The 24,439-nt window shown below is 43.3% G+C and overlaps 1 protein-coding gene across 1 annotated transcript; it reads left to right on the top strand.

Annotated features, from left to right (window-relative positions):
• Window positions 1-688: 688 nt before the first annotated feature.
• Window positions 689-21,273, top strand: LOC101425498 (L-amino-acid oxidase-like). The gene is made up of 6 exons (XM_058277903.1): window positions 689-916; window positions 1,190-1,302; window positions 6,031-6,232; window positions 8,996-9,067; window positions 18,379-18,512; window positions 20,367-21,273. Exons 1-6 carry the CDS (start codon window positions 689-691, stop codon window positions 21,196-21,198), a joined length of 1,581 nt encoding a protein of 526 aa, XP_058133886.1. The 3' UTR covers window positions 21,199-21,273.
• Window positions 21,274-24,439: the final 3,166 nt, after the last annotated feature.

The following is a 24,439-nucleotide window of genomic DNA, read 5'->3' on the forward strand; positions in this document are numbered from 1 at the left end:
ATTAAAGTTTTATTGGAATACTCATTCGTTTACCTGCCATCTGAGGCTGCTTTTTGGTTTTGTTTTGGTTTTTGGTTTTTGTTGTTTTGTTTCTCTTCTTTATTTTCTTTTAAAGGTTACATTCAAAACATATGAGGTTCCCCCCTCACCCCACTCCTCTCACATCAACAACCTCTTTAACCTCAGCGAGGCGAGGCTTTCTGGGAAACGAGGCACAGGAACACTCACCAACCCATAACGTGGAAAACAGAAGAGCCAGTGGCTCTCGGGGGCTTGGAAAGGATCTTCCTTCCATATCTCAGATCCTGTTGTATTATCAAATAAGGCCATCACACACCCCATCTTCGCTCCTGTCCTCCCACAGCTCCAGATGAGTCAGAGTCTTCTCACTGCAATTACCAGAGGTACAGTCTGTCTACTTGGAGAGGGGAGAGGGAAAGATGGGCAGCCCCCCACTGGGCGGAGGTCCTCGTCCCCTGAGGGGAATATGCAAAGGGACAACAGATGCTTGCAGAGAGAGGCAGTGGGGCAAGCAGGGCCATCCCTGTGCCTGAAGCGCCACGGGGGAAGGAGGAAGGCGAATGGCAGTGATGCACTATTGCATCACAGGTGCAGGGATATAACCTGCACTCGGAGCAAGTGTTCCTCTGTGGTCCCGGCCCCTCTCCTGACTGCTGTCTCCACCACCATGCACCCAGGGTGGCTGTCGCTTCTGCTCCTGTCCACGGTGACCCCAGGTGACCGGGCCTTCAGCAGCCAGCTTCTGAAATGTTTCGAGGACCCCCAGTATGAAGAGATGGTGCAGCTGGCCAAGGACAGGCTGGGGCAGACAGCAGAGAGGAAAAGCATCGTGGTGATTGGAGCGGGCATGGCCGGGCTCACTGTCGCCAAGACCCTGCAAGACGCGGGCCACCAGGTACACTCGGGGTGCAGGAGGCCTCTGGGGTGGGGTGGGGGGGAAGAGCAGGTGGGACGTCCCCGGAAACTAGAGCAAGCGATGGGTTTAGGGTTCTAGGCAAGGGCAGGGCGAGGGGCACTGGTTGGTCTGACTACTGGATTCTAAACTGAGTTCTAACTAGGAGAGGCAAGCAAGGGCTGTGGCAGCTGGGTGACCCTTCCAGAACCAAGTAGAGGGTGTGGGAGGGATGTGTTTGGGTTTGGTGAGGCCAGGCAAGGTCTGTCCTTCTAGGTGACTGTCCTGGAGGCCTCGGGGCATGTAGGTGGCAGAATTGAAACACACAGAGTGCCTGGAACCCAGTGGTACGTGGACCTTGGTCCCATGAGGATTCCCAGCAACCACAAGTGAGTGTCGGGAGACTGGCCGGGCAGCTGGGAAGGACAGGGCGGGGTCAGCACAAGGGCCAAGAGGCATAGGGCAGGCACAATGCTTCCACAGGATTTCGGGTGACTGCGAAGCAGGACCACCCACCTCAGCTTCAGAATCGGTCTTAAATCATTACCGGGTCCCAGGTCACTTGCAGAGCCTCTCCGGGCACCCAGTTTTGCTTGTTTTTTTAAATGAAATTATTTTCATTGTCTGCTTTTAAAAAGATATATAGATCACACAAAATGTTACATTAAAAAAATATAAGAAAGAATTTGATGATGTCGGAGGAGTAGAGGGTGTGGGAAGGGGGGTATATGGGATCCTCATATTTCTTTCTCTTTTTTTAATTTATTTTTTAAATTTCCTTTTTTAAAAAGATACATAGATCACAAAAATGTTACATTAAAATTATTTTTAATGTAACATGGGTATGATCTATGTATCTTTTTAAAAAATGTTTTTAAGCTATTGAAAACCAAAAAAAATATGAGGTTCCCATATACCCACACTCACACACCCACTCGTCCCACATCAACAAACTCTTTTTTTATTATTATGAAATTGTCTTTTTTTAAGATACAGAGATCACAAAAAATGTTACATAAAAAATATGAGGTTACCATATACCCCACAACCCACACTCTCACTCCTCTGACCTCAACATATTTTGTAAATTCTTTTTTTATTAAATTGTCTTTTTTTAAAAAGATACATAGATCACAAAAAAAGTTACACTAAAAAATATAAGAGGTTCCCATGCACCCCACTCCCCACCCCTCACTCCTCCCACATCAATAACTTCTTTCATCATTGTGGCACATTCACTGCATTTGTTGGATACATTTTGGAGCACTGCTGCACCACATGGATAAGAGTTTGCATCATAGTTTTCACTCTCTCCCATTTCCTTCAGTAGGTTATGGCAGGATATATAATGTCCATCATGTGACCCTGCAGTATCATTTAGGACAACTCCAAGTCCCAAAAATGTCCCCACATCTCACATCTCATCTCTTCTTCCCTCTTCTGCCCTCAGCAACTACCATGGCCACATTCTCAAGATCAATGCCACAGTTTCTTTCATTACTTGTCACAACAGTTCTATAGTAGAATAAGAGTAAATACACTAATCCATGTTTTATTCCTCCATCCTGTGTACCCTGTGATGTTGATGTCCACTCCACCTCTATATCAAGAGGGTGCTTAGATCCCACATGGTTGATGGCTACAATTCTCCTGCTTGGAGGTGTAGGTACTCTGTTTCCTGGTGTTGTGGTTGACCATCTTCAGCTCCCTGTTAGCTGACCTCTGTAAGTCCAACAAACTGGAGAGTAGGAGTTGCAACTCTGCTGAGGCTCAGGGCCCAGTGGGCACATAGCCAGTCCAGAGAGTCAAGTCTCCTGGGTATACACCAACCCCCTCACCAATCATAGTTTCAGTAAAAGTGACACAAAAGACATGTGTAGAAAGATCACCTCTGAGTCCAACTCTATCACACTCAGGAACACAAATTCCAAAGTAGGGCCCATTGACAAGGCACTGAACTCCAGAGCCAACTGCCATGACCACAGAAACTGTGTTTCTCCATAGCCCTCAGGAGCACCAGTAACTGGGGTTGTATCTACTTTGGCTGTCTCTGGGATCCCGCTGAGGCATGCGTAAGCATGACCCCTCTGATGACTTCCTGACTCTTTTTGAAGACTCTTAGCCATATAATCTCATTTGTCTTTACCAATCCCCCCTTTCATTCAAGGTTTTTTTCTAGCTGCATCACCCATTAGTGATTGGTACTAATCCCTCAGCACCAAGGAGGCTCATCCCTGGGAGTCATGTCCCATGGTGAGGGGGAAGGTAATGCATTTACATGCTGAGTTTGGCCTAGATAGTGGCCACATGTGAGCAACATGGAGACTCCCAGGAGGTAACTCTTAGGCACCCTGCAGTCTAGGCCTAGTTCATCTTTCAGGTACACAGGACATAAGCATAGTCATCAATATCGAGGGCTCATTGTTGGATCATCCACCTTCCCTGGTCTTTGCTGTTGCACTTGGGAGATTGTTGTTGTTCCATTGGGGAATGTGACAGAGCTCCCCTGTGTAGGAACTCAGCACTCCCGTAGTTGTTATTTGTAACTGTAAATACTATGAAAATATCCTACATATATCTGAACATTTTTATGTACCCGATGTATATGCCCCAGAGAACTCCCTCCCAACCACATGTCCCCCATCAATAACACCCCATGCCAGTGTTCCTCCCCTGCCATTGTTGAACCCCTCTATGGTCTAAAACTTCAAAAATGAAGCCTAATATATTGCCAAATTCAATTAATAGGAAAATGAAATAGTAGTGTTAGGTTTAAAGATTAGAAATAGGATACATACTAATTTAGAAAAATTAAAATAAAGTAAAAATAAATGAAAAATATCATAAAACATTGTTTTTGACATTTTGCCTTTCATCAATGTAATAGTTGTTTCCCTGTAGGTACAGTGGTAAGACAATTTCTTTTGTTTCTTCCTTAGTGTCTACCTCCTTTTATTTTTCCTAATTTTTAATTTTCTCTTCAAAAAGGGTTTAGATCACAGTAATTCAGATATACAACATAGGGGACTCCCATATATCCAACATCCAACTCTTTTCCCCCTTCCCCAGCAATGATCTTTCTACATGTTCATGTTATATTTGCTGCAGTTGATGTAAAGATATTGAAACAGAGCTACCAATCATGGTTCCATTTGGGTTTACATTATGGCTTATATTTTAGACTCTATACTTTTCTAAATTTTCAGTTATGTTATGGTTTACATTGCGGTTTACATTTTAGCCTATAGACTTTCATACAACTTTGGTGAAATTTAACATGTCCTATATCCATCATTGCATGATCTTGTGGAACACATCCATTGCCCTCCCAGTTACCTGCTTCCATCTATTTTATTCCTCTCTCACCTCCCCTCAGAGCCCACAGTGACAACCATTCTTCACTGTTTGAAGGCCCAGATTCACAGATACTTGCAACAATGCTGAGGGCTTGACATATTACACTCTCCCCCACTGGGAGCCACCAATTCACTTGGGAGACACAATTTCCTTTATTTCCAGAACTTCAGGCCTCCCCTGCATATTGGTATACCTTCCCATTCATTGTATGGGTCTCCACCCAATTATATAACAATGATATAACACACTATGACAAGATGAGCACTCACACACTCCCTAGAAGCCTGCCCCTCTGCCAGATGCTCCCCTTAAGCACCTTAAGCAGGTAACCCTTCCTTATTATATTTTCTAAAGAGTTTTCTCAACATTGTAGTTTCAACCACATACCTAACAATCTCCCTTGTTCAAATGTTCTCCCCAGTCCTCCCCGCAATTCTTTGGGCCATCTGACCCACCCGCCCAACCCAAGCCCCCCTCAAGCCTGCAAAGCCCCACTCAAAAGTATCCTATGCCCCCATCGTGTCCCTTCACTGAACTACTTACCTCCACTTTATCATAGATTTCCCCCTTGTAGGCATCAACTCACAAACTTCCTCTCCCCCACCCCCCACCCCCAATTTCCTGTAAGCCTATCATCCAGTCTCTAGCTCTCTGAGACAGCTTGGTTTGCTTATTTCATATCAGAGAGGTAATGTCGTATCTGTCCTTCAATGCCTGGCTTGCTTCACTCAACCTAAGGTCCTCAAGATTCATCCATGTCATTCCATGTGTCTGTACTGCATTCCTTCTTATAGCTGAGTAGTATTCCATTGTATGTATGTACCACATTTTGTTTATCCATTCATCTGTTCAACAACCTTTTTCATCATTGTAGCGCTATCATTGCATTTGGTGAACACTTTTTGGAGCACTGCTACACCACATGGACTACAGTTTACTTGTAGTTTACACTCCCTAGCACCAGTTTTGTTGTGTTTTTTAAAAATATTTTTTATTTGTTTTTAAAGATACATAGATCACACATTAAAAAATATAAGATACCAACCTTCACCCCCCACTCCTCCCACATCAACAATCTCTTTCATCATTTTGACACATTCATTGCATTTGGTGAATATTTTTAGGAGCACTACTTCACCTCATGGATTATACTTTACATTGTAGGTTACCCTCTCCCCCATCCATTCAGTGGGTTATGGCAGGATATTTAACTGAGAGCAGAACTGATTCTTCTCTGCCTCTCTAGAAGGGCGCAGTTGCCGAAGGTAACTGGGATTGAAGAGGCAGAGGGCAGTGTTTGTGATGGCAGGAGTAGCAAGGTGCCCTCCTGGGCAGGAAGGCCTGGGCGCCCCCTGGGGAGGCTGGGGCTCCAGGAGGGACACCTGGGCATTGGCTTGGGGCGGGCTTCCTCTACGGGAGACCCTTCCATTCAGAGCAGAGCCGGTCAAGCAGAGGACCTGTTAGAGACCAGAGGAAGATGCCTGTGGTTTCCAAGGGGCGCAGCCAACAGACGGCCTGAGCTGGAGGCCAAGGAACTGCAGCCAGCAGGGGGAGGCCGGCAGGTGTGGAGAGACCAGAGAGCACTGGGGGGGGGGGGCCAGGGGCCCTGCTGCTCAGGAGCAACCCACGTGTGCATCGAGGCCTGGGTGGCCCCAGGAAATCCTTGAGGGCAAGGAAGGGGCAGGCGGCACGCTCCGCCAGCAGGAAGGTGGCCAGCAGCTTCCCAGTCCTGGCTCAGCCCTCTCTGACTCACCCCACAGGCTGTCCCGTGAGTTCATCAGGAAGCTGGGGCTGAAACTCAATAAGTTCATCATGCATAATCTGCGGACCTGGGTGCTGGTCAATGGGGTGCGGCGGCAGGTGAGGGAGGTGGAGGCCCGTCCCCACCTGCTGGACTACCGCCTCAAGGCGGATGAGGAGGGCAAGACGGCGGAGCAGCTGTTCATCAAGTCACTGCAGAAGGTGAGTGGAGGCAGGCGCAGGCAGCCCTCATGCATGGCAGGCCCCTGACCCTTCCCTTGAGCCCCGGGCGCTCCTGGGTCGCTGCCTCCTCTGATTTCTCTCTCATTTGCCCAGACCCTAGGCCCAGCCATAGGGGCATCTACTGCTCTAATCTTTGTCCTCCTTTCCTCTTTCACACCCCAACTCAGACCTGTGCTCAGCAGGCTCCGACACTCCAGCATCTCCACATCCCAGCACCGACGCTGAACTTGTGCAGGAAGCTAAAGCGCTTCCATTAATCTAAGCACCCTCTCGATATATAGATAGAGAGGACATCACCATCCCAGGGTGCACAGGATGGCAGAATAGAGTATGGATTAGGGTGGACTTACTGATATTCTACTATGGAACTATTGTGATTAGTAATGGAAGAAATTGTAACACTGATGTGGAGCAAATGGCCATGGTAGCTGCTGAGAGAAGGGAGAGGGAAGAAGAGATATGATGTGAAGGCATTTTCAGGACTTGGAGTTGTCCTGGGTGGTACGGCAGGGACAGTTGCTGGACATTGTATGTCCTGCCATGGCCCACTGGGTGGACTGGGGGACAGTGTAAACTACAATGTAAACCACTATCCGTGTGGTGCAGCAGTGCTCCAAAACGTATTCACCAAATGCAATGAATGTCCCATGATGATGAAAGAGGTTGTTAATGTGGTAGGAGTGGGGTGTGGGGGCTGGGGGGTATATGGGGACCTCTTATATTTTTTTAATGTAACATTTTAAAAAAAATTTTTTTAATAAAATAAAATAGAAAAAAAAAGAGCTTCCATTAAAACTGTTTTCCCAATCGAGGTATTAGGTAGGTGTACTATAACCCAGACTCTTCAAACACTGCCCCAGCTGCTTCTGCCTGTGGCCTCATTTGTCAGGGCTGCTACAGGCTGGGATGACTCAAAACCACAGAAACACATTGTCAGTTCTGGAAGCCAGAATCCAAAATCAGTGTGTCCCCAGGGCCGTGCTGTTGCTGAAGTCTGCAAGAATCTGCCAGGGGCTTGAGGTCTAACTCTACCTTGCCTTCCATCATATGGCTATCTTCTCTCTGTCTGGGCCTAAATTTCTTCTTCTTATAAGGACACCAGTCACATTGGTTTAAGGCCCACACTAACCTGGGTTCTACCTCATCTTAACTAAATAGCCTCTTCATAGATGTAGGAGTGGGACTTGGACTCTTCTTTTGGGGGGACACAGTTGAACTTACAGTAGGCCATTGATTTTGCCTGGTTTCTGTAGAATGACCACAGGTTAGTGGTGGGGATGAAACGAGTGAGCGTGGGAATGTCAAAGTCCTGGAAATGTGGTGAGGGCCGGGGTGATAAGAATCGTCAAGTCAGATGAGTGCTAGAGAGGAGGAGCAATGCCAGACGCTGCCTGTGGTAGCTGCTCACCTTTCTCTGTTGAGCTGGAGTTCCCTCTGCTTTGAAAACCCCTTGAATTCCCTGCAGAGGAGCCAGGCTCTTTCATAGGAATGCGCTCCTGCGAGGCCTTGCCCACAGCCTGGGCTTGCCAAGATGGTGCAGAGGCTCTTCAGGGACACGCCCAGCCCTTGGACAGCTCAACTGGAGCCTTACTCAGCAGCTCAGGGGCAACATTTTCATTTCCTAGATTGTGCAAAGCACCTGCCATGAAATGAGTTCGACTTAAGCAAGGGAAATTTATGAGCTTACAGTTCAGGGTCAGGAAAGTATCCACATCAAGGCCTAATCAAGGCGATGCTTTCTTCCTAGAGCTTGGCTGCTGGCGATCCTTGGCTCCTCTGTCACACGGCAGGGTACATGGTGGCACCTGCTGGTCTCTCCCTTCTCCCTGGGTTTCATCACTGCTGTGGCTTTCTCTCTGTGTTTATCCTCTTGTAATGGCCTCCAAAAACAGGATGAAGACTTGTCCTGAATAAGGTGGGCCACACATTAACTAGACAGCCTCATCAAAAGAGAAAGTGGTCACAGGAGTTGCTGAGGCCAGGGAGAGGGAAGAAGAGATGTGATGTGCGGGCGTTTTCGGGACTTGGAGTTGTCAGAAATGATATTTCAGGGACAGGTGCTGGACATTATCTATCCTGCCATAACCCACTGAATGGACTGGGGGAGGGTGTCAAACTACAATGTGAGCTATAATCCATGTGGTGCAGGAGTGCTGCAAAATGTATTCACCAAATGAAGTGAATGTGCCACAGTGATAAAAGAAGTTGTTGATGTGGGAGGAGTGCGGGTGGGGGTTGGGGTATGTGGGAATCTAATATTTTTTAATGTAACATTTTTTGTGATTTATTGTATCTTCAAAAAAATACTGTTAAAAAAATAAATACTCAAAAAAAGAGACCCATCCTGAATGAGAGAGGTGGGTCACACCTTACCTGAACAGCCTCCTCAAAACCCCTGCTTCCAATGGCTTTACTACCACAACCAGGGGCCCCAGCCATTCCTGTACCATTCACCATGACCTGGTTAAGACTAAAGAAGTGTGCCCCACACAGGAAGAGGGTGGTAGACTTTCCTCCTCCAGAACTCCAGTATAATGGCCTGGCCCTCACCTCCACAACCCTCATCGTCTGTCCAGAAACAGAGGTTAGGTTTTCACCACCTGAACTCATCTAGCAAGTCTCACATGCCTGCACAGTTAGATGGGAGTGGATGGGGATGGGCCAAGGGGCATGAACAGAGCCTTCAGGTATAATGGGCACCAGTCCCCAGCATCTCTCCTTCTCTCTTTTCCCCATGCCCAGGTGGAGGAAGAGCTGAAGCAAGGTACCACCTGCAGCCAGCTGCTGGCGAAATATGACTCCTTCTCCACCAAGGTCAGTCCCCCTGGAACCTCCCTTCCTGCAGCCCACACCCCATCAAGCAGGGCTCAGTCCCCTCCCCAGGCTCAAGGCAGAAGTTAGGGATGTTCAGCATTGAGGTGGTCCCAGATCTCAGAGGGAACCTGTGCCCAGAAATCATCCTCCCATTGGTCAGGGATCCCCAAGAGTGAAAGCCACATCCTTCCTCTCTGCCCTTTAGTTAACAATGACTTTTAGAACTAGAACTATTTGAACATTTTTAGTTTGGAAGATGTTTTGTAAACTGTTTATAATTGATTATAACTACACTGACTAGCTACTTTATGTTTAAATAAATTTATTTGATTACAATTACTAACTAAAGAAATTTACTCTATTTAAGAGAGCATATTTACAATTTTTTCTTTGGCTTAATTTTACTAATGTGAACTTATAATTTTTATTACTTTAAAGATTTTGTTCATATAGTGTTAATTTAGTTTCTAAATTAGCTATGGGAGATTATACTCAAGTTAAATAAAATTGAAATGATTATAGTTTATTTCAGGAATGTTTTTCTTTTTTCTTACACGAAGCTAAAAACTTTTTTCCTTTGTTTAAGTTATGAAAATGAATAATTTAAAAGCATACTGATTATCAGGTTTTAAAACACATTACACAATTACTTAATTTGTTTAATTATAACCTAGGAAAGATTTTTCTGCAGTTTTTATGCACTTTTCTTTACTTACTGAAATTTGTTAATAGAGCCACTAATTACTTTTATTTTGTTGGGAAGAAATTTTTTGGAAGAAAATAAGGCTCACCAGATTGTGGAGAAGAAGAAAATAATTTATTCTTAATTGTGCAATAAGGGGCGCAGAGCCAGATATGGCTGGCACCTCAAACAAAGAAAAATGACACAATTTACACTCGTAGGCCTAGCATTCAAGCTCTTCTTCTGTTTTTTTTTTATAGATTGGATACTTTAGAAATTATAGCTTATTTGAGAAGATTTAACTTTCTCTTGCAAAAGTTTGTGATTTAACTGCTTCCTTTATTACGTTTCAATCATTTTAGCTTTTACGTGCTCTCTTTTGTTAAATAAGGAATAGAATTTAGTGCTGAAATGGCACTGACCTAGCTACTTTTTGGGCATTCTTTTATTGCCCATAGGATTGGCTTAAGCTGGTTTTTTCTACTGCTGTTCAACTCGGGAGTGGGTGACTGAGGCAGCAGGCTGCCAGGTTACACTAATTAACTTTTTTTTTCTTTATGTGAAAATTAATTTTTCTTTTTACATTTTATGGTTGACAAAAGGTTTACACTGGGAAATTACAGGGCAAACTGATTTTTAATTTCCTAGCCTAGTAGATATGTTTAATTTGCTACACCTAGTTTTGCCTTTAAAGCTCTTGCAAAGAGGAGGCCCTTTTTTAATTGTTTTTATGATTAGATTTTTATATGACTTTTTCATCTTGCTTAGTTTAATTTGGGCTTTAAGAATATTTACTTACATATATAACTGCATATTTAATTTTCAAATTATTAAAAATTAAATATGTTTTTATTAATTTGAATTGAGCTTCTTTAAGAATTTTTATTTGTTAATTTGATATTACTCTGATGTATGAAGATACACACTGAGCAAATGGGCAGATACAAAGAGACAAAGAAATAACTTGTTGATGTTACTCATAATTTGCTTTATTTTATTATTTTATATACTATTTAGCTTAATTTGGGGTTAAAAATATATATTACTTCTATAACAGCATATTTAACAATTTGAGCAAATAGGCAGACATGAATAGTTTGACACAAAAATGTAACTTTGGTTACTTTAAAAAACAAGTGTGACTGCAAAACATTTTAAAGACTTTTGAAACTTTTTTTAATTTGCACTATGACTGCAGTTTTATACAACATTTTTTTTTATTTAATGGATTGTAACTAAAATGTTTTTAATGCTTTAGCACTATTTTTTATTTTAGAACTTTATATTTTACTTTGAATTTAGCAGAATTTTGGATAAGCAACAAGATTAATCTTATATATATTTATTGAGGCTATTTGAAGCCTCAGGGAGGCAGACTGGTTTTTCTCATGAATTGCCACTCTTAGGAGCCCTGACTGTTAGGGCAGGAGAATTTTTCCTCTTTTTTTTTTTTTTTTTTTGATTTTGGAGATAATAAAACTTCAGTGGTTGTTTAACTTTATTTTATCAGGCAGCAATTTATTTAGTTTATACTTGAATTCATGAGAGAAAGGGTTACTAATACTAGGACAGGAGACAATGATGTTTTACCTTTTCTTTGGCTTGTAGGGGCTGAAGCTATTATGAAAAAAAACTATAGGCAAAGGCAAGGGGTGAGGTTAGGCTTGAAGTAACCATAAACAAAGGAAAGATTAGTTTAGAATTTACACTTAAATAATAGTTTAAGCTAAATTCACTTAGCTATAATTTTAGTTATTATTTTTCTGCTGTTTTATAATATATATGCATTTATAAATGATTTTAACTCTTAGTTACAGTTTTTATTAATTTTTTTAAAACTTGTTAATTTTATAACACTTTTAAACACTTTTTATTTGACTTATAATATATTAAATGAATTTAACTATCATTTTAATTTTTCTTTTAAGGTAAAAGAATAAACTTCTCGCAGTTAGTTTGAAAGAAAAAGCTACTTTTCAGGATTTGATTTTTAGAACATAATGTTTTTTAAAAGAGATAAGACTTTGTTTTTCTAAACACTGAGGAAATGATGAGGTTAAAGCACAAGAAGCTATTTTGATAAAACAGATTTTTTTTGTATATTGATTTTATTTAATTTCAATTATAAAATTTTTTTTCCACAAGCCTACACTTAGTATTCATTTAGGTTTTGTTCCACATTTGACTCTTTCCAATAATCAATTATTTTATCTTAGGACAAAATCATTTTCTGTTTCCTTAACAATAAAAACATATTTTATATATCCTATATACTAAGTTACCAGGCAAATTTTTTACAATATATAATTCCCATTAATACTAAACAAGCTTGTTAAAATAATGAACTTTTTTTACTTTAAATACTTAGTTGCATGTAATATTAGAAATAGTTTTTTGGAAGCAGGTTGGCAGGGGAGGCTGGCTGCTAAAGAAAAGTTTTTTTGTTATAAAATTAATTTTATTATTGTTATTAATTCAGTTTTTGTTTAATAATGACTTTTTGCAATTAGCCATTTAAATACCTTAATTTAAACAATGCTGTGTTGAACTTTTATAATTATTTATACTTTTAAGACAAATTTTACTTTGACAGAACATATTCTCTTACTTAAAGTTCTACAATATCTTTTAAGAACCTGGGCAGAATGCAAACGTATTTTGGCTTTGACACTCTAGGGAGGGAACTTTACTGCATTTATTTTGATTCTGTTTTTTACTCCCTTCACTTCCACCCCACCCCCGCCCCTTCCAGGCAGTTGGGTGCACAACAATCAAATAGGAAAGTGGCTTATGAATAGAAGGGGTCAAGCTGCTCTTTTTTTTCTAGCTTTTGGTTAAAATGGGCAGACAGAATCTACTTAAATTCGGCAGCTCTTTTAGGGAATCAGCCACTCTGCTGGAACAGCCCTAACAAATTTGGGTGTGTGGCGAGGACACAGATGGCCTCCAAGCCCCGGCAAAGGGCCAGACCAGAGACAAGACAGCAGAGTATGCACAAACATCTAGACTCTGCAAACATCCAGGCTTTTCAGTTTTGTTCCATAATTATTTCACCTCTTTGCTAATGGCAAGGGAGGGCTCCAGCTCTACTCAATTCTACTTTACATAATGACACAACTCTAACACTAGCATTGAGCTGACACAGACAGAAGCACAAAGGTTACTAATTTGACCCACAAGTTTTATATATATTTTTTCAGAATGGCTGCCCCTACAGCCATCACAAAACTTAGAACACTTAACATTTGACATAAAGCGAATTCATTTATAATTTAGCACCATAACAAAAGATTTCAGCTAGACTTTTTTTACTGTTTAACTTTATACCCAGACCAAGCTCCACTAGAAAAGCTGATTCGTTTTCCTGTAACTAAGTTGTTTTTTTTTTTAATATTAGACTAATTTCTAGGATGTTAGGACTTGAACCTATAAACAACCCTTTTTATTAAAATCAAGCCTCCACTCCTTTAGTGGATATAAGAACAGTACAAGATTTTAACATGCAGTTAGGCAAACCTAAACCACCAGGGCTTTTTTCTGCTTTTTCTCCTTATTCCAGACTTAAGAGAGAACAGCTTTCCCCCAATTTTCTGGGGCTACTAGGGTTCTCTTGGGAGGTGATCTGCTTCTCCTTCCTACCAATTAAAGCTAGGGCTTTCCAGACTGTGCTCACCCAGGGAGTTTTACATTCTTTCATGTTTGGAGTTCTTTTTCGTTTCCAGAATCCTTTTCTTCAGACCTTCCATTGCCCTCGATTTTTGTCGGGAAGATTCTGGTATAGCTAACATCTTTTCTGGATTAAATTTAATCCAGGGACACCCAGATTTGGGGTTCACCCGAGTCCTCCCGGCTTCCTCGGGGATTTGGAAGGGGCAGCAAATTCTACAGTCTCTGGATTCGTTTGCGATCCCTTCGTGGACCGAAAATGTTGTAGAATTTGAGAGAGGTTTAATTATTTGCATATAGAGAGGCCAGGACTCAGGAATGATTTTGAGAAGGAAAAATGGTTTATTGATGGCTGGCCGGACTCGGGAGTTTTTTGTTTTAATCCCAAGCCTGGAACAAGATTTTTGAGTTCTTTTTATACAGAGGAAAGGCTAAAAGGTCTTTTTATTTAAGTTTTAAATAGGCTTGAATTAGCATATATATCTTCTACATCTTAGGTAAGCTTTTAGCATGGACTTCAGGCATTCTAGATAAGCTTTAAGGGTATTTCGTTTACATTTCCCCTGAATACTTAAAGTTTATAGACTTTGTATTGATAAACTGTTTCTTGGGACTGGAGTCCTTGCCATGGTTACTAAGGGCAGGACTGCAGCCTTTTATCACCGCACACTCACAAGTTATAGATAGTTTAGGTTATCTCTGAAGATACAAAGAGCCTTCCACTCATAGCCCACATTAGTAGGAATCCACTTTCATTCTTTTGCAAATGAGTGGAGATCCAGTTTTCCTAGCACATTTTTTAAAGATACTATTCTTTCCTAGTTGAGTGGTTTTTGCCCCCTTTTCAAAATTCAATAAGTGACAGGCATGATTTCTGAACCCTCATTTTGATACCAGGGTCAGTCTATTCTTGTGCCAGTACCAGGCTATTTTTATTGCAGTGGCTTTGTAATAAGTTCTATAACTGGAAAGTGTTCATCCTCCAACTTTGTTCCTCTTTTTCAGGATGGCTTTGGCTATTTAGGGCCCCTCAACCTACCATATAAATATGATGATTGTCTTTTCAATTTCTGTAAAGGAGGTTGCTGGAATTTTTAGTGGGATTGGTTTGAGTATATTGCTTTCAGTAGAATTGCCATCTTAACAATATTTAGACTTCCATTCCATGAGCATGGCATGTCCTTCCATTTGTTTAGGTCATATTTAACTCATTTTAGCAATGCATTTCAGATTTCTGTATACAAGTTCTTTACATCTCTGGTTAGATTTATTCCTTCATATTTGATTCTTTTAGTTGCTATTGTAAATGGAATTTTCCTGATTTATTCTTCCAATTGTTCATTAATAGGGTGTGGAAACACCACTGATTTTTACGTGTTGATCTTATACCCCGCCACTTTGCTGAATTTGTTTATTAACTCTAGTAGCTTTGTTGTGGATTTTTCAGAAATTTCTGGATGTAGAATCATGCCATCTACAAATAGGGAAAGTTTTATTTCTTCCTTTCCAATTTGGATGTGCTCTCTTTCTTTTTCTTGCTTAATTTTTCTAGTTAGAACTTCCAGTACAATGTTGAATAAGAGTAGTGACAGTGAGCATCCTTGTCTTGCTCCTGGTCTTAGAGCAAAAGCTCTCAGTCTTTCGCCATTAAATATAATCTTAGGAGTGGGTTTTTTTGCATATTCCCTTTATCATGTTGAGCAAGGTTACTTCTATTCCTAATTTTATAAGTGTTTTAATCAAGAAGGGTGGTGAATTTTCTCTAGTGACTTTCTACATCAATTGAGATGACCATGTGTGTGGATTGTTTTGGGTTTTTTTTTCCTTTATTCTGTTAATGTGGTGTATTACATTAATTGACTTTCTTATGTTGAACCACCCTTGCATACCTGGGATAAATCCCACTTAATTATGGTGTATGACTCTTTTTTTTTTTCTTAAGATTTTTTTCTCCCCTTCGCCTCTTCCGCCATTGTCTGCTATCTGTGTCCATTCGCTGTATGTTCTGTGTCCGCTTGCATTGTCAGGTGGCACCGGGAAACTACATCTCTTTTTTTTGTGTCATCTTGCCGTGCCAGCTCTCTGTGTGTGCGGTGCCACTCCTGAATGGGCTATGCTTTTTTCATGCAGGGTGGCTCTCCTTGTGCAGCACACTCCTTGCACATGGGGCACCCCTATGCGGAGGCACCCCTGTGTGGCACAGCACTCCTTGCGTGGCAGTGCTGTGCATGGGCCAGCTTACCATATGGATTAGGAGGCCCTGGGAATCAAATCCTGGACCCTCCATATGATAGGCGGATGCTCTATCAGTTGAGCCATGTCTGCTTCCCTCTGACTCTTTTAAAGTGCATTCAATTTGCTGGTATTTGTTGAGGATTTTTGCATCAAAAGTCATTAGTGTTATTGATCAGTCATTTCTTTTCTTGTGGTATCTTTATCTGGTCTTGACATGAAGATTTGGTTGGCCTTGTGGGATGAATTAAGAGGTCACATTGTCATCCAGTCTGGGGGCTCTTAATGCCCAGCACAGTCATTCCAAAAAGAGGATCTATCTGGTTGGGTGTATCTAATGTTTCCTGTCAGTGCCAAGACTGCAAGTGAAAGGGATATGGCTATTACAGGAATACCTGTTTGGGGACAAAGTGGGGGGTGGGCACGGACCCAGAATTTATTCTGAATGGTTTCCTTTGCTCTGTGGTGGTATACAAAGGAATTGTGTTCAAGATAGGAGTACATAGTGCAAAAATAGGGTAAATAGGAGATAAAAGGAAATCATGGAAAAAATAAAATAAAAATTTAAAAATTTATAAAAAGGAGATCATGTTGAAGATAGGATATTTTTGGGGTGGAGACTGGGAGTTGGAAGGGGTATAGGATGAATAAGAGAATAGACTGAAAATAAGATAAGGAAATTCAGGCATGTCTTCAAAGGGTATCCCTTAGTGTTTGATTCTGAGAATGCAAATATGTCAGGGAGATCCTAAATAGGATTATAGGTCACTGATAAACAGTAGTTGTTTACCAACTTATCGAAAGTGATAATGAAAGATTTTAAAATTAAATATAGGAGGTAAAATTATTGTTTTTTAAAAAGGAAATAAAAACTTAGTTCTTTTTAAAGTGAGAAGACATCCTCTTAAAAGAGGATGATAAAGTCAATATAAGTATCAGTGAAGCTATTCTGATATGACATAGAAACTTTGCTTTCTAGGCATGTTACTCAGATAGTTAAGCAAAAGCTTTTATAACCTCTCACTAAAAGCAGCCAATAATCCAAAAAAATTTTACACTTTTAATAGAGAGAAATGCAAATTCTAATTTTACATGAAAATATTATCTTATATGAAAGCCCTTTAAAAAAATCTTATAAATAAGCCTTTCAAATCTTACCATTGAACATGACAAATAATAGCCACTTCTCCACATCCTCTACAACTTTTTATATTCCTTTGTGTTTTTTCTACACTTTTCCTATTTCTCATTCTGCAACATCCAGTCCGTTTACTTTAGGACAAAACTACTATTTTTCCTTAACAAAACTCATCCTGTATTCCTTACATACTTAAATTACGAAAATGACCTTAGTAATCGTCTTCAAGTCAACATTATACAAAACACAATAACTCTTGAAATAAAGCTTGTCAGAATAATATCTCAATTTGGTTAAACACAGATTTACATTTTCATCATTTTAAACTTCTAGTAGATACAATGCTAGTTTATTTCATCAGCAAATCTGTATAAATTTAGGAAGAACATACCCAAGTAGATTGCAACCTATTACCATGTAAAATTGTTATATTGCACTTAATGTTGATAACTCAGAAGACATAGTTATTTTTTATTTGATTAACAATAGTCAACAAGTCCTGTTTGCTAAAGGTTTACCTAGATTAAGTATGCCTGAATTTTTAAAACATTTGGATTTAGTTATCAGAATTTTTGTTCTTGGCAGATGGGACAAGTTGAACTTCTTTGTTTAATATGAGATGTAAAGCTTTTCCATTTTAATCTGTGGAGGAGACTTTTAAGGTTTTCTTTGCCCTGACATGTAATCTTGTAAAAACTTTGCCCTGTTTCCCAACCTTATTTGACTTTCAGATTTATCATGGAAAGAGAAATTTTGTAGGTCCCTTTCCAGGTCTGACCAGCTTTTGCCATCCAGGATTTAGCATCAGAATTCGGACCAACACATGCACAAGCTGATAAAGGTCAGATAATCCTGGATCATAGGCACCCAAAAGAATTCTAAATTCTCCCATGAATATTTGGGGAATTCTTTAATTATACCTCTTCATTTAGTTTAGGCCCAAGGTTTAAGTGCTCTGGTGGATGGCAGGTTTCCCTAGAAGTCTTAATCTTTTTGGAGCCAGGACTAAATCATCTTTCCTCGGGACACCAAGAGGAATCAGTTAAACACCAGTGGGGAAGGGCTGGGTAAGGAAGATGAAGGTGCAGCAGCTTTGGCTTGCTATGCAGTTCAGTACCCTTTGTTCTGTTTTTGCTGTTCTTATGCCCCGCTCCCTCCCCTCCCACATTTTCCCACAATAACAACATCCTCCATTAGTGTGGTCCATGTGTCACAACTGAGGAACACGCCTTGGAGCATTGCCACTAAGCGATGATTGTGGTGTACATGCAGTTTATGCTCTCTCCCGCACATTTCTTACCAGATGTACAGTGACCTGTATCTGTCATTGCAATGTCATTCAGGACAATTCCCGAGTCCTGAAAATGCCCGCAAATTGCCCCTCTTCCTCCCTCTCCCCCCTCAGAGCCTCCAGTGGCCATGGCCTCCACAGCCGTGTTAATAGCTCTGAGCACAGTTCTCAGAGCTCTGTATCCAGCTGAGTGCACCCTTGTCCTGCCATCCCACCCTGATCCTTTCTGGTGCTTGCGGTCTCTGGTCCTCAACTCCACAGACACCCTGACCCTCCTTCTGTCCCTTTGCATGTGGCTGCAGGAGTTCCTGATCAAGGTGGGGAACCTGAGCCGCGGGGCCGTGCAGATGATCGGAGACCTGATGAATGTCGATCTTGGCTACTGCGAGGCCTTCATGGAGAGCCTGCGTAGGATCCTCTCCTTCTACAACCAAACGTAGGGATTGGGGTGGGGAGTGGGAGAATGGGCATGGGTGTGTGGGTTACTAACCAGAAGAGTGGTGGAAGAACTTGTTAGAGCAGGTGAGGATCCCCAAAGGAACAATAAGGGAGCAAGGGGTGAAAGCAGGTGTTTTCAAGCTTTGGAAGTCCCATCCCTCAGAGTTTCTGACTCCAGAGATCTGGACCGGGCCTGAGGTTCCCAAGTGATGCACATAGTACTGGTCTAGGAACCCCACTTTAAGAACCACTGGCTAAGGGACAATCGTGCCAGGAGGTTACAGATGTTGTAGGACGATGGCCACAGCTCAAGCTTGAGGCTTTCAGCACCAAAAGATGCACTAGTGAGGCTGGATCTGGACCCACAGCCCCCAGCCTACTGGCAGCTAGCCATCCACTCTGGGGCTGTAAAGGTGAAATAAAATGGAGTATGTGCTCCCTGGTTCCGTGAGACCCCACTCAGACAAACAAAGTTGTGGATATCGACAGGAGGGCAGGCTGTGGTTGCTGGAGAGCCAAGCAGACTCAGATATTTGAGCTTCCAGACCTCTTCTTTCCCCACTAGTGTCCTCTCTGCCAACCCCCCAACTTAGGTAGTCTGGGCAAATCAGTTTAAATTCAAGCCAAGGCCTGCTTGAAAGAAGGATGGAAGGGAAGGGGACTCCCTAGACAGACCAGCGCTGGGGGATAACCCTGGACCTCGTAAGTGGGAAGCCAGTGCTCAACTACTGAACCACACTGGCTCCCCTGAGTCAACTGCTGAGCCATATCGGCTCCACATAGGTTACCCAGAGTCAACTACCAAGCCACATAGGTTACCCTAAGTCAACTACTGAGCCACATCAGCTCCCCTGAGTCAACTGCTAAGCCACATAGGTTACCCTGAGTCAAGTACTGAGCCACATCAGCTCCCCTGAGTCAACTGCTAAGCCACATAGGTTACCCTGAGTCAACTACTGAGCCACATCAGCTCCCCTAAGTCAATTGCTAAGCCACATAGGTTACCATTAGTCAACTACTGAGCCACATCAGCTCCCCTGAGTCAACTACCAAGTCACATAGGTTACGCTGAGTCAACTACTGAGCAACATTTTTTACCCTGAGTCAACTATTAGCCACATGGCAACCCTGCATCAACTGCTGAGCCACATCAGCTCCCCTGAGTCAACTATTAGCCTCATAGGCTCCCCTGAGTCAACTACTGAGCCACATAGGTTACTCTGAGTCAACTACTGAGCCACATTGGCTCCCCTGACATTTTTTAGTTTGTTTTTTTTTGTTGTTCTTAGGAAGCATGGGGAATCAAACCAGGGACCTCCTGTGTGAAAGCAGGCACTCAACTTCTTGAGCCACATCTGCTCCTGAATGGGGAATCTTAGTGGTACTACACCTTCATGCATAGAGAGCCCACCCTGTGCTGGGCTCTCACAAAGGGCATTGTATAGAAGGTGCTGAGAGTGACTGCAAGGGTCTTGTGTACTTGTCAGCCCTGTGACTGAGAATCCTGGTGATGACATGGGGCTTTGGAGCACTGTATGGAGATGGCCACCCAAAGGGGCAAGAGGGAAGTGGCTGGGTGCCAGACCACTGTGCATCCTCTAAATCTTGTACCCAGCACGGGGCCGGACCTGCCCACAGGGGAGGCCTTTGTCTGACCTGTCAGCCTGAAGGTGCCCCTTTCACTAGCCCCTTGTAGCTAATGGTCATTTGGCCTTGCCTGTTTTCCTTCTTCCAACTGCTCATCCCTCTAGCCCTGGGCCCAAGCAAGTCCTTTAAAGGACTCAGCCCATGTCTAGCCCCAATGGCCTTGCCAATCAGCTCACTTCCCTCTTTCTTGCCTATTCATCCTCAGCTTTGATGAAATTACCGGAGGCTTTGACCAGCTCCCCATTGCCCTGCACGACTCCCTCTTGCCAAGGACTGTCCGGCTCCACTCACCAGCTGAGGAGGTGGAGGTGTCAGGTGACCACGTCCGCATCAGGTACCAGACCCCCAACCCTCTGCGGCCAAGAGCACTGCTGACTGCAGACTATGTCGTCGTGGCCACCACGAGCAGGGCGGCCCGGCTGCTCCGCTTTCAGCCACCCCTCTCCCCAAGCAAAGAGGATGCACTGCGTATTGTCCACTACCACAGTGCTACCAAGGTGGCCCTGGCCTGCACAGAGCGCTTCTGGGAGCGTGACGGCATCTTTGGTGGCTACTCCACCACAGACCGGCCTTCCCGCTTCATCATCTATCCCAGCCACATCTTCCCCAATGGCACAGGGGTCCTCTTGGCCTCTTTCACCCTGGACGATGACACTTCAATCTTCACTGCCATGGACCCTGCCCGAGCGGTGGATGTCGTCCTGGATGACCTGGCTGCCATCCACAACCGGCCCAAGGAGGAGCTCCGGGCCCTGTGCCCCTACTCCAAGGTCAAGGACTGGAGCCAGGACCCCTATTCCATGGGCGCCATTGTCTCCTTCACCCCCTACCAATACGTGGACTATGTTCAGGAACTCTGCCAACCTCAAGGGCGGATCTACTTCGTCGGCGAGCACACGTCCCTGCCCCACGGCTGGATTGACACAGCCATCAAGTCAGGCCTCAGGGCCGCCCAGGATATCCAGGAGGCTGTGAACTTGGCTTCCTCAAAGGGCCCCAGAGCCCCGGAAGGGTCCCACCCCAAAACTGAGCTGTAGGCAGCATCAGGGCGCACAGGAATTGGTCTCCTGGGAGAAGTCTGAAAACCTAGTACCTTGTGATAAAATAAAAACTCTTCATGCAAGAGGCTGTGTTGGCTCTTCATCTCGTGGCTGTATTGAACGATTCACACACACAGCAGCATCTCATTGAGAAAGCAGAACGGAGCTCCTCTGAGGGAGTGGGAACATAGAGACTAGTGAGGAGATGTTCCAACTGACTGACGTTAAGTTCCCCTTTTACATGGGAGAGTCTTACAAAGTTGGGGGGGTGAAGGGCAGATATAAGCTGATTACTATGGTGTGCTTGTCCCACCTGATGAGCTATCTCTATTGACCCCAAAACAGTTTATTAGCAGGTGTTGCTTATCACCAACCCTGTACCATGTGTTCCTTTTCTTAGGCAAGCCCTTCTGAAGAGGGTGTGTTAGCCAAAAGGGGTGCCAATGCAAAGTACCAGAACTCTGTTGGCTGTTATAAAGGGTATTTATTTGGGGTGGAAGCTTACAGTCACAAGGCCTAAAGAGTCCAGCTCAAGATTAGTTCCTCACCAAACTCTGTTGCTACAATGCCAGATGGCGTGCAATGTCTGTGAGGGTTCAGCCTTCCTCTTTCCCCTAAGACTCAATGGGCCCAGCTTCTTCTGATCTGAGCTGCGGGCTGGAGGGCTTATTTCTTCCTAGGTTTAGCTGCTCTGGTTCCTTCACAAGGTCAGCTATAGACTGTCATGCTCATTCCAGCACCACAGGATCAAAGTTCATTCCTCTTCTGTGTTTGTGGTGCTCTTTCTATTCCTCTGTGTGTCTTTTTTTTTTCTTTTTATTTCGTCTCCCCTCCCCCATTGTCTGCTCTGTGTCCATTCACTGTGTGTTCTTCTTTGTCTGTGGTATTTTCATTAGGCCGCTCCAGGAACCCATCATTGGACCTTCTAGAGCGGGAGGAGGTGATCGTTCACTTGCTCCACCTCACCTGCCTAGTTCACTGCATCTCATGTTGTCTCTTCTCTGTGTCTTTTTTTCATTGTGTCAGCTTGCTGCATCAGCTCTTCTTGTGGAAAGCAGCACCACTCCTGGGTGGTCTACCCTCCTGAACCGGGCCGCACTCCGTGTGTGGGGGCCATTCCTTGCACGGGGGGCACCCTGAGCAGGGTGACACTCTTTGCATGTGGCAGCACTCCACGTGGGCCAGCTCACCACATGGGCCAGCAGGCCCTGGATATTGAACCCTGGACCTTCTACATGGTAGGTGGAAGCTCTATCCGTTGAACCACATCCAATTCCCCCTCTGTGTGTATCTTATTCTGGGTTCTCCTTGAGTGACTGTCTGTCTATATAGCTCACAAGGGGGGAGGGGAACACACTGAGTCACCCTAATCACGTGGTAGAATCAAAACCCTAATCTTGATTCAATAAAGTAAGTGAAACTTCTGAATTTAATACACTCAATGGGCTATCACACCCATAGGTACAGACCTGTTAAAAAACATAATGAATATCTCTTTTTGGAATTCATAAATAATATAAAACTCCCCCAGAGGGTTTCCCCCAGCAACGGCCCATGCAGGTGGCCATTTTGTTTTCTTTAACACCAGCTGTATCTCCACCTGTGCCCAAAGATTGGACTAGAAGAAGGTAAATAAGTCCAAGTAACAGAGTAACTCTACTGTTTGGCTAAGTGGCTATTAAATCTTAGCCCCTGGCACTGTAGACAGTCTTAACAAGAACCACAATGCATGACGTAGTCATTATTTTTTTTTTTAAAGATTTATTTATTTCTCTCCCCTCCCACCCCACCCCAGTTGTCTGTTCTCTGTGTTTATTTGCTGCGTCTTCTTTTGTCCGCTTCTGCTGTTGTCAGCAGCACAGGAATCTGTATTTCTTTTTGCTGCATCATCTTGTGTCATTCCTCCATGTGGGAGATGCCATTCGTAGGCAGGCTGCACTTTCTTTCGCACTGGGCGGCTCTCCTTACGGGGCACACTCCTTGCCCGTGGTGCTCCGCTACGCAGGGGACACCCCTGTGTGGCACAGCACTCCTTGCGCGCATCAGCACTGGCATGGGCCAGCTCCACACGGGTCAAGGAGGCCCTGGTTTGAACCATGGGCCTCCCGTGTGGTAGACAGATGCCCTATCCACTGGCCCATGGCCACCTCCTGATGTAGTCATTAAAGCAATAAAGCATTCATGTTTAACATTCATGATTTAAGGCCATCACTCAGTACTTTATCTGCCTTCTGGGAGGCATGCAGATAACCACAGAGCTGAGTGCTGAGGCCTAAAGAGGAAGGGCCCTGACTTCAAGAGCCTATCTTGGCCCTCCACTCCTCTGTTATTTCATCTGCGTCTAACCCTAGCATTCCTCTCCCCCTCCACCTCCCTTGACTGTGAATTCTAAGAGAAGTTGGGGATTTAGGTACTTCAAGAGAGGCAAATGTGTATGTGTGAGCAGCAAGGTAAGACGCTGGATGCTGTTGCATGTTATCACAACAACCTGGGTGTACACATTCTAGTAGTAAAGACACCATTTTACAGGGGAGAAAAACTGATTCTCAAAGAGGTTAAAATAACTTGCCTGAGATAGAGGGATTGAGAGGTGATAGCTAAGGTGTGGGGAGTTTTTTTTTGTTGGAGTAATGAAAATGCTATAATATTGATCATGGTGATGAACACACAACTCTATAATTATACCAAAAGCCACTGAATGTACACTGTGGGTTGATGCTCTGAGAATATACCTCAATAAAATTTCTTTAAAAAAAAAGTCACTGGGGAGCAGATATGGTTCAAGCTGTGAGTGCCTGCTTCCCACATGGGAGGTCCCCAATTCAGTTCCCAGTGTCTCCTAATAAATAAAAAAAACTAACAAACAACAAGTAAACAAACAATAAACCAATTTAGGGGAGCCTATGTGGCTTGGGGATTGAGCACTGGCTTCCCACATAGGAGGTCCAGGCCTTAATCCCTGGTTCTGGTATTTCAAAAAAAAAAAAAAATCCTCTTGCTTCTTGTATGCCCAATGGCTCTGTAGTATTATTTTCTATGTTCCTCAAACAATCAACAATTAACTTCAGAGATATTCAGCAATGGATATATGTAATGCTCGTATAAATAAAAGTCGCCAGAATGCACAAGGCCAAGGCCACATGGCTGCCCCTAACTTTTTCCCTGTATCTTTCTTGCCTGGCAACCCTGAGGTTAAAGAAGCAGAGAGATGGAGTAGATATTGATGAGCTCTTTCAAG

This window comes from Dasypus novemcinctus, chromosome 16, assembly GCF_030445035.2.
Source record: "Dasypus novemcinctus isolate mDasNov1 chromosome 16, mDasNov1.1.hap2, whole genome shotgun sequence".
NCBI lineage: Eukaryota > Metazoa > Chordata > Mammalia > Cingulata > Dasypodidae > Dasypus > Dasypus novemcinctus.